We start from the raw sequence: 15,567 nt of genomic DNA, 5'->3' as shown, positions 1-15,567 counted from the left end.
GTAACCTTCTCCTATTCCCTGTATAATCCCATCTATGTTGATGTGTGATCCTCCTCCTATTCTCTATATAACGCTCCCTACCTAGGTGTGTGCCGGGCATCCTCCTCCTTTTATTCCCTATATAATCCCCTATATCCGGTGATGTTTGGGGCATCCTCCTCCTCCTATTCCCTATATAATCCCCTATATCCGGGTGTGTTCGGGCATTCTCCTCCTCCTCTTATTCCCTATATAATCCCCTATATCTGGGTGTGTTCGGGGCATCCTCCTCCTCTTATTCCCTATATAATCCCCTATATCCGCATGTGTTCGGGGCATCCTCCTCCTCTTATTCCCTATATAATCCCCTATATCCGTGTGTGTTCGGGGCATCCTCCTCTTATTCCCTATATAATTCCCTATATCCGGTTATGTTTGGGGCATCCTCCTCCTCCTATTCCCTATATAATCCCCTATATCCGGGTGTGTTCGGGGCATCTTCCTCCTCCTCTTATTCCCTATATAATCCCCTATATCCGGGTGTGTTCGGGCATTCTCCTCCTCCTCTTATTCCCTATATAATCCCCTATATCAGGGTGTGTTCGGGGCATCCTCCTCCTCCTCTTATTCCCTATATAATCCCCTATATCCGTGTGTGTTCGGGGCATCCTCCTCTTATTCCCTATATAATCCCCTATATCCGGTTATGTTTAAGGGAATCCTCCTCCTCCTATTCCCTATATAATCCCCTATATCCGGGTGTGTTCGGGGCATCTTCCTCCTCCTCTTATTCCCTATATAATCCCCTATATCCGGGTGTGTAGGGGCATTCTCCTCCTCCTCTTATTCCCTATATAATTCCCTATATCCGGTTATGTTTAAGGGAATCCTCCTCCTCCTATTCCCTATATAATCCCCTATATCCGGGTGTGTTCGGGGCATCTTCCTCCTCCTCTTATTCCCTATATAATCCCCTATATCCGGGTGTGTAGGGGCATTCTCCTCCTCCTCTTATTCCCTATATAATTCCCTATATCCGGGTGTGTTCGGGGCATCCTCCTCCTCCTCTTATTCCCTATATAATCCCCTATATCCGGATGTGTTCGGACATTCTCCTCCTCCTCTTATTCCCTATATAATCCCCTATATCCGGGTGTGTTCAGGGCATCCTCCTCCTCTTATTCCCTATATAACCCCCTATATCCGGGTGTGTTCGGGGCATCCTCCTCCTCCTCTTATTCCCTATATAATCCCCTATATCAGGGTGTGTTCGGGGCATCCTCCTCCTCCTCCTATTCCCTATATAATCCCCTATATCCGGATGTGTTCGGGGCATCCTCCTCCTCCTCTTCCCTATATAATCCCCTATATCCGCATGTGTTCGGGGCATTCTCCTCCTCCTCTTATTCCCTATATAATCCCCTATATCAGGGTGTGTTCGGGGCATCCGCCTCCTCCTCTTATTCCCTATATAATCCCCTATATCCGGATATGTTTGGGCATCCTCCTCCTCCTCTTATTCCCTATATAATCCCCTATATCCGGGTGTGTTCGGGCATTCTCCTCCTCCTATTCCCTATATAATCCCCTATATCCGGGTGTGTTCGGGGCATCTTCCTCCTCTTATTCCCTATATAATCCCCTATATCCGGGTGTGTTCGGGGCATTCTCCTCCTCCTCTTATTCCCTATATAATCCCCAATATCCGGGTGTGTTCGGGGCATTCTCCTCCTCCTCTTATTCCCTATATAATCCCCTATATCAGGGTGTGTTCGGGGCATCCTCCTCCTCCTCTTATTCCCTATATAATCCCCTATATCAGGGTGTGTTCGGGGCATCCTCCTCCTCCTCCTATTCCCTATATAATCCCCTATATCCGGATGTGTTCGGGGCATCCTCCTCCTCCTCTTCCCTATATAATCCCCTATATCCGCATGTGTTCGGGGCATTCTCCTCCTCCTCTTATTCCCTATATAATCCCCTATATCAGGGTGTGTTCGGGGCATCCGCCTCCTCCTCTTATTCCCTATATAATCCCCTATATCCGGATATGTTTGGGCATCCTCCTCCTCCTCTTATTCCCTATATAATCCCCTATATCCGGGTGTGTTCGGGCATTCTCCTCCTCCTCTTATTCCCTATATAATCCCCAATATCCGGATGTGTTCGGGGCATTCTCCTCCTCCTCTTATTCCCTATATAATCCCCTATATCCGGGTGTGTTTGGACATTCTCCTCCTCCTCTTATTCCCTATATAATCCCCTATATCCGGATATGTTTGGGGCATCCTCCTCCTCCTCCTATTCCCTATATAATCCCCTATATCCGGGTGTGTTCGGACATTCTCCTCCTCCTCTTATTCCCTATATAACCCCCTATATCCGGGTGTGTTCGGGGCATCTTCCTCCTCCTCTTATTCCCTATATAATCCCCTATATCCAGTTATGTTTGGGGCATCCTCCTCCTCCTCCTATTCCCTATATAATCCCCTATATCCGGATATGTTCGGGGCATCCTCCTCCTCTTATTCCCTATATAATTCCCTATATCAGGGTGTGTTCGGGGCATCCTCCTCCTCTTATTCCCTATATAATCCCCTATATCCGGGTGTGTTCAGGGCATCCTCCTCCTCTTATTCCCTATATAATCCCCTATATCCGGGTGTGTTCAGGGCATCCTCCTCCTCTTATTCCCTATATAATCCCCTATATCCGGGTGTGTTCGGACATTCTCCTCCTCCTCTTATTCCCTATATAATCCCCTATATCCGGGTGTGTTCAGGGCATCCTCCTCCTCTTATTCCCTATATAATCCCCTATATCCGGGTGTGTTCGGACATTCTCCTCCTCCTCTTATTCCCTATATAATCCCCTATATCAGGGTGTGTTCGGGGCATCCGCCTCCTCCTCTTATTCCCTATATAATCCCCTATATCAGGGTGTGTTCGGGGCATCCTCCTCCTCCTCTTATTCCCTATATAATCCCCTATATCAGGGTGTGTTCGGGGCATCCTCCTCCTCCTCCTATTCCCTATATAATCCCCTATATCCGGATGTGTTCGGGGCATCCTCCTCCTCCTATTCCCTATATAATCCCCTATATCCGGGTGTGTTCGGGGCATCCTCCTCCTCCTATTCCCTATATAATCCCCTATATCCGGGTGTGTTCGGGCATTCTCCTCCTCCTCTTATTCCCTATATAATCCCCTATATCCGGGTGTGTTCGGGGCATTCTCCTCCTCCTCTTATTCCCTATATAATCCCCTATATCCTTGTGTGTTCGGGGCATCCTCCTCCTCTTATTCCCTATATAATCCCCTATATCCGTGTTTGTTCGGGGCATCCTCCTCCTATTCCCTATATATTCCCCTATATCCGGATATGTTCGGGGCATCCTCCTCCTCTTATTCCCTATATAATTCCCTATATCCGGGTGTGTTCGGGCATTCTCCTCCTCCTATTCCCTATATAATCCCCTATATCCGGGTGTGTTCGGGGCATTCTCCTCCTCTTATTCCCTATATAATCCCCTATATCCGGATATGTTTGGGGCATCCTCCTCCTCTTATTCCCTATATAATCCCCTATATCCGGGTGTGTTCGGACATTCTCCTCCTCCTCTTATTCCCTATATAATCCCCTATATCCAGTTATGTTTGGGGCATCCTCCTCCTATTCCCTATATAATCCCCTATATCCGGGTGTGTTCGGACATTCTCCTCCTCCTCTTATTCCCTATATAACCCCCTATATCCGGGTGTGTTCGGGGCATCTTCCTCCTCCTCTTATTCCCTATATAATCCCCTATATCCAGTTATGTTTGGGGCATCCTCCTCCTCCTCCTATTCCCTATATAATCCCCTATATCCGGGTGTGTTCGGACATTCTCCTCCTCCTCTTATTCCCTATATAATCCCCTATATCCGGGTGTGTTCGGACATTCTCCTCCTCCTCTTATTCCCTATATAATCCCCTATATCCGGGTGTGTTCAGGGCATCCTCCTCCTCTTATTCCCTATATAATCCCCTATATCAGGGTGTGTTCGGGGCATCCTCCTCCTCCTCTTATTCCCTATATAATCCCCTATATCAGGGTGTGTTCGGGGCATCCTCCTCCTCCTCCTATTCCCTATATAATCCCCTATATCCGGATGTGTTCGGGGCATCCTCCTCCTCCTATTCCCTATATAATCCCCTATATCCGGGTGTGTTCGGGGCATCCTCCTCCTCCTATTCCCTATATAATCCCCTATATCCGGGTGTGTTCGGGCATTCTCCTCCTCCTCTTATTCCCTATATAATCCCCTATATCCGGGTGTGTTCGGGGCATTCTCCTCCTCCTCTTATTCCCTATATAATCCCCTATATCCTTGTGTGTTCGGGGCATCCTCCTCCTCTTATTCCCTATATAATCCCCTATATCCGTGTGTGTTCGGGGCATCCTCCTCCTATTCCCTATATATTCCCCTATATCCGGATATGTTCGGGGCATCCTCCTCCTCTTATTCCCTATATAATCCCCTATATCCGGGTGTGTTCGGGGCATCCTCCTCCTCCTCTTATTCCCTATATAATCCCCTATATCCGGGTGTGTTCGGGGCATCCTCCTCCTCCTCTTATTCCCTATATAATCCCCTATATCCTTGTGTGTTTGGGGCATCCTCCTCCTCCTATTCCCTATATATTCCCCTATATCCGGATATGTTCGGGGCATCCTCCTCCTCTTATTCCCTATATAATCCCCTATATCCTTGTGTGTTCGGGGCATCCTCCTCCTCTTATTCCCTATATAATCCCCTATATCCGTGTGTGTTCGGGGCATCCTCCTCCTATTCCCTATATATTCCCCTATATCCGGATATGTTCGGGGCATCCTCCTCCTCCTCTTATTCCCTATATAATCCCCTATATCCGGGTGTGTTCGGGCATTCTCCTCCTCCTCTTATTCCCTATATAATCCCCTATATCCTTGTGTGTTCGGGGCATCCTCCTCCTCTTATTCCCTATATAATCCCCTATATCCGTGTGTGTTCGGGGCATCCTCTTTCTATTCCCTATATATTCCCCTATATCCGGATATGTTCGGGGCATCCTCCTCCTCTTATTCCCTATATAATCCCCTATATCCGGGTGTGTTCGGGGCATTCTCCTCCTCCTCTTATTCCCTATATAATCCCCTATATCCGGGTGTGTTCGGACATTCTCCTCCTCCTCTTATTCCCTATATAATCCCCTATATCCGGGTGTGTTCGGGGCATCCTCCTCCTCCTATTCCCTATATAACCCCCTATATCCGGATATGTTTGGGGCATCCTCCTCCTCCTCTTATTCCATATATAATCCCCTATATCCGGATATGTTTGGGGCATCCTCCTCCTCCTCCTATTCCCTATATAATCCCCTATATCCGGATATGTTCGGGGCACCCTCCTCCTCTTATTCCCTATATAATCCCCTATATCCGTGTGTGTTCGGGGCATCCTCCTCCTCCTCTTATTCCCTATATAATTCCCTATATCCGTGTGTGTTCGGGGCATCCTCCTCCTCCTCTTATTCCCTATATAACCCCCTATATCCGGATATGTTCGGGGCATCCTCCTCCTCCTCCTATTCCCTATATAATCCCCTATATCCGTGTGTGTTCGGGGCATTCTCCTCCTCTTATTCCCTATGTAATCCCCTATATCCGAATGTTTTCGGGCATTCTCCTCCTCCTCTTATTCCCTATATAATCCCCTATATCTGGGTGTGTTTGGGGCATCCTCCTCCTCCTCTTATTCCCTATATAATCCCCTATATCCGGATGTGTTCGGGCATTCTCCTCCTCCTCCTCTTATTCCCTATATAATCCCCTCTATCCGGGTGTGTTTCAGGGCGTATTGACGGGCGTTGTGTCACATTCCGCTATTATTAGATGATGGGATCTCCGCGCTCTCAGTGACTGAGCCGCCATCCCCAGAGAGGAAATTATCTCACTCATTATTACACTACAGCTGAGGCTCCTTAGTGACAACAAATATATCACCAGAGAGCACGCCCAACATCACCCGCCCCTTACCATATATCACCAGAGAGCACGCCCAACATCACCCACCCCTTACAATATATCCCCAGAGAGCACGCCCAACATCACCCACCCCTTACAATATATCCCCAGAGAGCACGCCCAACATCACCCACCCCTTACAATATATCACCACAGAGCACGCCCAACATCACCCACCCCTTACCATATATGACCACAGAGCACGCCCAACATCACCCGCCCCTTACCATATATCACCAGAGCACATCACCCACCCCTTACCATATATGACCACAGAGCACGCACAACTTCACCCACCCCTTACCATATATCACCACAGAGCACGCCCAACATCACCCGCCCCTTACCATATATCACCACAGAGCACATCACCCACCCCTTACCATATATCACCACAGAGCACACACAACTTCACCCACCCCTTACCATATATCACCACAGAGCACGCCCAACATCACCCGCCCCTTACCATATATCACCACAGAGCACATCACCCACCCCTTACCATATATCACCACAGAGCACACACAACATCACCCACCCCTTACAATATATCACCACAGAGCACGCCCAACATCACCCACCCCTTACCATATATGACCACAGAGCACGCCCAACATCACCCGCCCCTTAACATATATCACCGAAGAGCACGCCCAACATCACCCGCCCCTTACCATATATCACCACAGAGCACATCACCCACCCCTTACCATATATGACCACAGAGCACGCACAACTTCACCCACCCCTTACCATATATCACCACAGAGCACGCCCAACATCACCCGCCCCTTACCATATATCACCACAGAGCACATCACCCACCCCTTACCATATATCACCACAGAGCACGCCCAACTTCACCCACCCCTTACCATATATCACCACAGAGCACGCCCAACATCACCCGCCCCTTACCATATATCACCACAGAGCACGCCCAACATCACCCGCCCCTTACCATATATCACCACAGAGCACGCCCAACATCACCCACCCCTTACCATATATCACCACAGAGCACGCACAACTTCACCCACCCCTTACCATATATCACCACAGAGCACGCCCAACATCACCCACCCCTTACCATATATCACCACAGAGCATGCCCAACATCACCCACCCCTTACCATAGATACCTCACCAGAGAGCACTTATTACTCCTCCTGTCACTCCCAGGTGTGCGGTTTGTGATGCCCCCTGCAGGGGGTGTAACCTCTGTCCTGCCCCCTCCCAGGGCTGCTGTAGGAGGTGACACATATGTACACATGAGATCCTAGTTACCTGCAGACAATTAATGGATGCGTTTTGCAGCTGCCCTGAGGTTTTTTCCTATTACATGTCATGTAGGTATGGAGATCTCTTCTGTCACTGCAAGTGTAATGTGTGCCTGAGCACGCCCACTGCATGCCCAGGGGACAGCCTGCTGCTGTAGTGTGTACAGGAGCATGCCCACGGTATGGCTGTATGCATTGTATGGAGCAGCACCAACAGCTAGAATAGATAGCATGTTACAAGGAAGTAATAGCATGCCTAATGCATGTAACATGATGGGCATCAGGACCAGGGCTCCCTATGTATCCGGTCATGGCAGAAAAATGATGACCTCTGCCCCCATCACTCCTTGTGTGACCTCTGCCCCCATCACTCCTTGTGTCCCCCCTAACATGCTTTATTTCTCCTCCCGTCACTTGTCCTTCCTCCTCCCGTCACTCGTCCTTCCTCCTCCCGTCACTTGTCACTCATCCCTCCTCCTCCAGTCACTTGTCCCTCCTCCTCCCATCACTCGTCCCTCCTTCTCCCGTCACTGATCCTTCCTGCTCCCGTCACTTGTCACTCATCCCTCCTCCTCCAGTCACTCGTCCCTCCTCCTCCTGTCACTCATCCCTCCTCCTGTCACTCGTCCCTCCTCCTCCAGTCACTCGTCCCTCCTCCTCCTGTCACTCATCCCTCCTCCTGTCACTCATCCCTCCTCCTCCCGTCACTCGTCCCTCCTCCTCCCGTCACTCGTCCCTCCTCCTCCCGTCACTCGTCCCTCTTCCTCCAGTCACTCGTCCCTCCTCCTCCCGTCACTCGTCCCTCCTCCTCCCGTCACTCGTCCCTCCTCCTCCCGTCACTCGTCCCTCCTGCTCCAGTCACTCGTCCCTCCTCCTCCCGTCACTCGTCCCTCCTCCTCCTGTCACTCATCCCTCCTGCTCCAGTCACTCATCCCTCCTCCTCCCGTCACTCGTCCCTCCTCCTCCCGTCACTCGTCCCTCCTCCTCCCGTCACTCATCCCTCCTCCTCCCGTCACTCGTCCCTCTTCCTCCAGTCACTCGTCCCTCCTCCTCCCGTCACTCGTCCCTCCTCCTCCCGTCACTCGTCCCTCCTCCTCCCGTCACTCATCCCTCCTGCTCCAGTCACTCGTCCCTCCTCCTCCCGTCACTCGTCCCTCCTCCTCCTGTCACTCATCCCTCCTGCTCCTGTCACTCGTCCCTCCTCCTCCTGTCACTCGTCCCTCCTCCTCCAGTCACTCGTCCCTCCTCCTCCAGTCACTCGTCCCTCCTCCTGTCACTCATCCCTTCTCCTCCCGTCACTCATCCCTCCTCCCGTCACTTGTTCTTCCTCCTTCTGTCACTCCTCCCCCTGTCACTCTTACTCCCAGCACTCGTCCCTCCTCCTCCCGTCACTCATCCCTCCTCCTCCTGTCACTCATCCCTCCTCCTCCACTCACTCGTCCCTCCTCCCGTCAATCATCCCTTCTCCTCCCGTCACTCGTCCTTCCTCCTTCTGTCACTCCTCCCCCTGTCACTCTTACTCCCGTCACTCGTCCCTCCTCCTCCCGTCGCTCGTCCCTCCTTCTCCCGTCACTCATCCCTCCTCCCGTCACTCATCCCTCCTCCTCCCGTCGCTCGTCCCCTCCTCCCGTCGCTCGTCCCCTCCTCCCGTCGCTCGTCCCTCCTCCTCCCGTCGCTCGTCCCTCCTCCTCCAGTCGCTCGTCCCTCCTGCTCCTGTCACTCGTCCCTCCTCCCGTCACTCGTCCCTCCTCCTCCAGTCGCTCGTCCCTCTTCCTCCTGTTGCTCATCCCTCCTCCTCCCGTCGCTCGTCCCTCCTGCTCCCCTCACTCATCCCTCCTCCTGTCACTCGTCCCTCCTCCTCCCGTCGCTCGTCCCTCCTCCTCCTCCCGTCGCTCGTCCCTCCTCCTCCAGTCGCTTGTCCCTCCTCCTGTCACTCATCCCTCCTCCTCCTGTCACTCATCCCTCCTCCTCCCGTCACTTGTCCCTCCTCCTCCTGTCACTCATCCCTCCTCCTGTCACTCATCCCTCCTCCTCCCGTCACTCGTCCCTCCTCCTCCCGTCACTCGGCCCTCCTCCTTCCGTCACTCGTCCCTCCTCCTGTCACTCATCCCTCCTCCTCCCGTCACTCGTCCCTCCTCCTCCCGTCACTCGTCCCTTCTCCTCCCGTCACTCGTCCCTCCTCCTGTCACTTAGGGATGATGGTGGTGAGATGTTGGCATGCTTATCCTTAGCATGTAGCTTGACTCCCACTATTCCTCAGCATGTATTTAACATGTATGACCGTCCTGGTATTTATGATGTTCCCACAATGCACCTGGAGGGGTTGTGACTTGTTGTCTGCTCCTGTCTCTTCTTCTCCAGAACGAGTCTTGGGGTAAGCAGTACTCGCACGCCATCTTTAAGGCCATGAGTCACATGCTGTGCATCGGCTACGGGCAGCAGGCGCCGGAGGGGATGACTGACGTGTGGCTCACCATGCTTAGTATGATCGTGGGGGCCACATGTTACGCCATGTTTATTGGCCATGCCACGGCCCTCATCCAGTCTCTGGACTCGTCTCGCCGCCAGTACCAAGAGAAGGTAAGGAGAAGAGTGACAGATATATAGGGATGTCACCACACCAGAATTCTGAGTTCATTACCAACTTTCGATACTCAATACCATGGGTCTCCAAATTGCGTCCCTCCAGCTCTTGCAGTTCTACATTTCCCATCATGCCTGGACAACCAAATCCAAAGCTTTAGCTGTCCAGGCATGATGGGAACTGTGGTTTTGCTACAGCTGGGGGGCCGCAGTTTGGAGACCCATGCTCAATCCCCTTTCGATACTTAGAGTATACCCCCCTCCTCCAATTGCAGATATAGTGCGCCCCAATGAATAGAGCGGAGTTCTGTAGTCTTCAGGTTCGTACTATTACACTGGGACAATATAGCTTCCTCTTCAGATGTATTCTGATTCCCATAGTTGCAGGGCTGAGAGTTGGGGGCAAACACTGTCTACTGGGCCAGATCGGGAAGGGGCAATTACACACCCCATGATGACAATTGTGTTGGGGTTTTTTGTTTTTATTATAGTAGTTGGAGTAGTATGTCTGGGGTAGTAGTATAAGGCTGACCCATAGTATAGTATGTCGGGGGTAGTAGTAGAAGGATGACACCGGGACTGGGCAGCATGGAGCAGATGCCGGGGGGGGGGAGCACACAGGACACGGCCGGCGCCCAGCCTGCCGGCCGTCACGTTCTCTGCACTGTACTGCGCTATTGCCCAGCTTAACAAAGTATTTAATACCAGGAAATCCTGGTACTGAACCGTTTTTTTAGCCCCGAGTCTCGATATTTTGGTGCATTGTGCATCCCTACAGATATGTGACATGATCAGCAAGTGATCAGCGTGTTCTGTCCCTCAGTATAAGCAGGTGGAGCAGTACATGTCCTTCCACAAGCTGCCCCCCGACACCCGGCAGAGGATTCATGAGTACTACGAGCATCGCTACCAGGGCAAAATGTTTGATGAGGAGAACATATTGGGAGAGCTGAGCGAACCGCTCCGAGAGGTAAGTGCTGGCCTACTGCCTCCATCCTCCTCCCAGTAATCCAGCCTACTGCCCCCATCCTCCGCACCCCCACCCATCATCCTCCCAGTAATCCGGCCTACTGCCCCCATCCTCCTCCCAGTAATCCGGCCTACTGCCCCCATCCTCCTCCCAGTAATCCGGCCTACTGCCCCATCCTCCTCCCAGTAATCCAGCCTACTGCCCCCATCCTCCGCACCCCCACCCATCATCCTCCCAATAATCCGGCCAACTGCCCCCATCATCCTCCCAATAATCCGGCCAACTGCCCCCATCCTCCTCCCAGTAGTCCAGCCAACTGCCCCTATCATCCCAGTAACCTGGCCTACTGCCCCATCATCCTCCCAGTAGTCTGGCCTACTGCCCCCATCCTTCGCACCCCCACCCGTCATTCTCCCAGTAATTTACTGCCTTTTGTTTACTTATTTAAGGAAATTGTTAACTTCAATTGCCGGAACTTGGTGGCCAACATGCCGCTCTTCGCCAATGCTGACCCCAACTTTGTGACAGCCATGCTGACCAAGCTTCGCTTTGAAGTCTTCCAGCCTGCCGACTACATCATCCGAGAGGGCACGGTGGGTAAGAAGATGTATTTTATCCAGCACGGAGTGGTCAGCATACTGACCCGCGGCAGCAAGGAGACCAAGCTCTCTGATGGATCCTACTTTGGAGGTGAGTGTGTGAGAGTCTGCCCCAGGTACACAGCACAGGACTCCATGTGAGGGGTCGTCAGGGGCCTCCTGCCTTATGGGCCTATTACACGGATCGTTAGAGGAGCAAACGAGCACTCTCAGCGCTCGTTTGCTCCTCGTTCCCCGCTCGCTGCCGCCGCTATTCAGCGCGGCTGCAGCGAGAGGGTGAGTGCGGGAGGGGCGGCGGAGAGCTGCGGGGGGGGCTGCCTGGGTGATCGCTGATCGTCCGGGCAGCCCATAGGATACAGCAGCGTCTGCTGCCGACGCTCCTATTCAATGGAGCGACGGCAGCAGATCGCTACTACATCAGTCGCTTGTTTTTCAACATGTTGAAAAACAAGCGACTGCAACGAATAGCCGACATGAACGATGTCGGCTGATCGTTGCACTCTATTCCATGGGACGATTATCGTCCGTAGCGGCCGATATCTGCCGAATACGAACGATAATCGTTCCGTGGAATAGGGCCTTTATACATTGCTGCTTTGCCTCGTAGAGATCTGCCTCCTGACCCGGGGACGCCGGACAGCCAGTGTGCGAGCCGACACTTACTGCCGCCTCTACTCACTGTCTGTGGACAACTTCAATGAGGTCCTTGAGGAGTATCCAATGATGAGACGAGCATTCGAGACAGTGGCCATGGACCGGCTGGACAGGATAGGTGGGTACAAAGGGCAAGTGTGTGCCAATCACTGGTCACACTGTAGTGCACATGGTATCTGGGTATATCATCATCAGCTGTCATCCCTCAGCAGCCCGCACTCCTCACCTGTCCACCTGCACTCCTCACCTGTCCGCCTGCACTCCTCACCTGTCCGCCTGCACTCCTCACCTGGCCACACTCCTCACCTGTCCACCTGCACTCCTCACCTGTCCGCCTGCACTCCTCACCTGGCCACACTCCTCACCTGTCCGCCTGCACTCCTCGCCTTAGCGGCCCGCACTCCTCACCTGTCCGCCTGCACTCCTCACCTGTCCGCCTGCACTCCTCACCTGGCCACACTCCTCACCTGTCCGCCTGCACTCCTCACCTGTCCGCCTGCACACCTCACCTGGCCACACTCCTCACCTGTCCACCTGCACTCCTCACCTGTCCGCCTGCACTCCTCACCTGGCCACACTCCTCACCTGTCCGCCTGCACTCCTCGCCTTAGCGGCCCGCACTCCTCACCTGTCCGCCTGCACTCCTCACCTGTCCGCCTGCACTCCTCACCTGGCCACACTCCTCACCTGTCCACCTGCACTCCTCACCTGTCCGCCTGCACTCCTCACCTGGCCACACTCCTCACCTGTCTGCCTGCACTCCTCGCCTTAGCGGCCGGCAATCCTCACCTGTCCACCTACACTCCTCACCTGGCCACACTCCTCACCTGTCCGCCTGCACGCCTCGCCTTAGCGGCCCGCACTCCTCACCTGTCCGCCTGCACTCCTCACCTGTCCGCCTGCACTCCTCACCTGGCCACACTCCTCACCTGTCACTCATCTATTCTTTATCTCCTTGGATATGTTTGTATTAATCTTGTACTGTTCCTCCCTCCACATGTAGCTTCTTAGCTCCAGTTCACATAGCTGCTGTTTTCCCTCACTTCTTCACGCATCAGCTCCCGCTCTCCCTTATTGCTCCCTATTGTCCTAGGCCACTCCATCCCGACTTCCCCATGATCTTCGCCATGCACCTAGTCCCTGAGTCATCCCCAGCTACCCCTAGCATCATGTTCCTTTCCTTGTGTCCATCTCTCCTTCAGGGAAGAAGAACTCCATCTTACTACGTAAACGTGCAGAGAACAGTACAGGCTCTGTGAATAATGAGATGATTCAACAGATTGTTAAGCATGATCAAGATACGGCCCATAACATCCAAGACCTGCAGTCTGTGGGAACCGTAAGGGATTCTGGTCACAATAGGACCCTCATCTGGGAGCCCTTGGTTCATGCCCCTCTTCAAACTGCAGCGGCCACAACCAATGTGGCCATCGCCCTGACACATCAGCAGAACCTTCAAGCTCATGTCTTCCTACCACAATCTTCTTTACCTGAGACTGCGTATGCCAGCCGCCAGGCAAGAAGGTCCCAGCCCAATCTTGGGGTCTCCCGGCCATCCTCTGTAAGTTCTCCTTCTGGGGCACAGTCTCACCTGCAGACACCAGTTGGTATTTCCCCTTCTTCTCTGTGTGGTGTACTAAAGCAAGGTGTGGCAGTGCCTCCTGCTCGGTTGTGCCAAATTCAGAGAACGGATCACCCTGTCCTTGCAAAACCACTCATGGCCTCGCAAGTGCAACTCTCCCGATCACGTGGGACCTCTGCATCAACATCTGTTTTGCAGCAATCCGCGGGGCCCACGAGCTCTCACAACGTAGTGGGACCACTTTCCGGAAGGACTCTGCACTATAGTCTGTCTAGAGCTACGGGTTCTCATATCTCTCTGCTCATGCAGCAAGCGGCCAGCTCCCCGCAGCAACTTGTCAAATACCGGAGCATACAAGGACTTCCTATAGGGAGACTGTCACAGGACGTCCGTCTTCTTTCAGCTTCCCAGCCTTCGCTGCCGGACAAGGTATGCGGCCAACAGCAGGACGGTGTGGCATCGTCACAGGCATCAGACTCGCCAGGAGCTCTGAGCAATAAATCCTCCCCGTCTGCATCCTTGCTGCTCCCCAAACCATCTCCATCATCTTCTAATGCTCATCCGGTGCCTTCAGGGTCTCTTTCCATGTCCGGATCTTCAGTCAGTGGCTCAGTAGTTCCACAATCACCAGCTGCAGCTCGACAGACGTCATCACGAAAGGGATCGGTGGCCTTCAGCCCTGACGTGGATGTTGGGAAACCGAAACTCCCATCTAATATGTGAAGGCCTTGTCCACAAAACCTGTGCAGGAACCAAACATGATCTACTATTCTGGTCCCGTCTGCTGTCCATATGAGAGCACGCCACCATTACAGAACACGGTGTCCAACCAAGCCCTGAACGTCGGCAGCATACGTAGGCTGGGGCTCATGTACCCTGTGCCAGGGAGATGGTGGCATTAGTCCCAGACCCTGAAGTCACCGACATAAACCATTGTCAGCAGTCGGGTTCCTGCCTTAGACACAACATAGCTTTATTATTAAGGAGTGAGGGGCCTCTCCTCAGGGACATTGGAGGACTACGAGTCTGGTGGAGTTCTGCTGGGAGGCATGGACTGGGTTAATGCAGACACATGTACTGGGTGCGGGGCTGATGCTAGACCGCTGCCATGAGGTCGTAGGTGGAGGAGGCCGAGTGACGCGTTACACAACATTTTCCTGACCCCTCTGGGTGTGACAGTAATAAACATACTACACAACTTATAGTATTTCTAGCCTGTCTCATAATCCAGAGTCACATGACGAGGAACGGCTGTACTGGGAAAACCTACGCTAAACCTTACCTTTAATCATTTCCATAAGATTTAACCCCAAAAGTGATTAATGTACAAACCATCGGTCCATTAGACTTAAAACTATAGACCCCCAGGGGCGGGGCCAGACTGGCACACGAAGCCCACCAGCCCCCACTTATAGGTATAGAAGGTATGTATAGCCCCCTTTGTAGTATACAGGCCTCCTCTGTGCCCCCATATAGTATACAGGCATCTACTGTGCCCCTATATATTATATAGACACCCCCAATATAGTATACAGGCCTCCTCTGTGCCCCCATATAGTATACAGGCATCTACTGTGCCCCTATATATTATATAGACACCCCCAATATAGTATACAGGCCTCCTCTGTGCCCCTGTATATTATATAGACACACACACCCATATAGTACACATGCCCCCTCTGTGCGCCCCCCCCCCACTATGTATATAGACCGCCCCTGCCCCCCCCCACCACTATGTATATAGGCCTTCTCTGTGCCCCCTACTATGTATATAGACCTCCCCTGCCCCACCCCACCACTATGTATATAGACCTCCCCTGCCCCCCCCCACCACTATGTATATAGGCCTCCTCCGTGCCCCCTACTATGTA

The 15,567-nt window shown here is 52.7% G+C and overlaps 1 protein-coding gene across 1 annotated transcript in view; it reads left to right on the top strand.

The window, feature by feature from the left end:
* Positions 1-14,883, top strand: part of HCN3 (hyperpolarization activated cyclic nucleotide gated potassium channel 3) — a 45,846-nt gene extending 30,963 nt beyond the window's left edge. The window contains exons 4-8 of the mRNA XM_069950773.1: positions 9,670-9,888; positions 10,715-10,861; positions 11,311-11,551; positions 12,068-12,232; positions 13,317-14,883. Coding sequence (XP_069806874.1) covers positions 9,670-9,888; positions 10,715-10,861; positions 11,311-11,551; positions 12,068-12,232; positions 13,317-14,419 — 1,875 coding nt within the window. The 3' untranslated portion in view covers positions 14,420-14,883. The remainder of the gene's footprint in view (positions 1-9,669; positions 9,889-10,714; positions 10,862-11,310; positions 11,552-12,067; positions 12,233-13,316) is intronic.
* Positions 14,884-15,567: the final 684 nt, after the last annotated feature.

The sequence above is a fragment of the Dendropsophus ebraccatus genome, chromosome 13, assembly GCF_027789765.1.
Source record: "Dendropsophus ebraccatus isolate aDenEbr1 chromosome 13, aDenEbr1.pat, whole genome shotgun sequence".
In the NCBI taxonomy this organism is placed as follows: domain Eukaryota; kingdom Metazoa; phylum Chordata; class Amphibia; order Anura; family Hylidae; genus Dendropsophus; species Dendropsophus ebraccatus.
The sequence above is the reverse complement of the archived record's forward strand: the minus strand, read 5'-3'. Positions and strand labels throughout refer to the sequence as shown.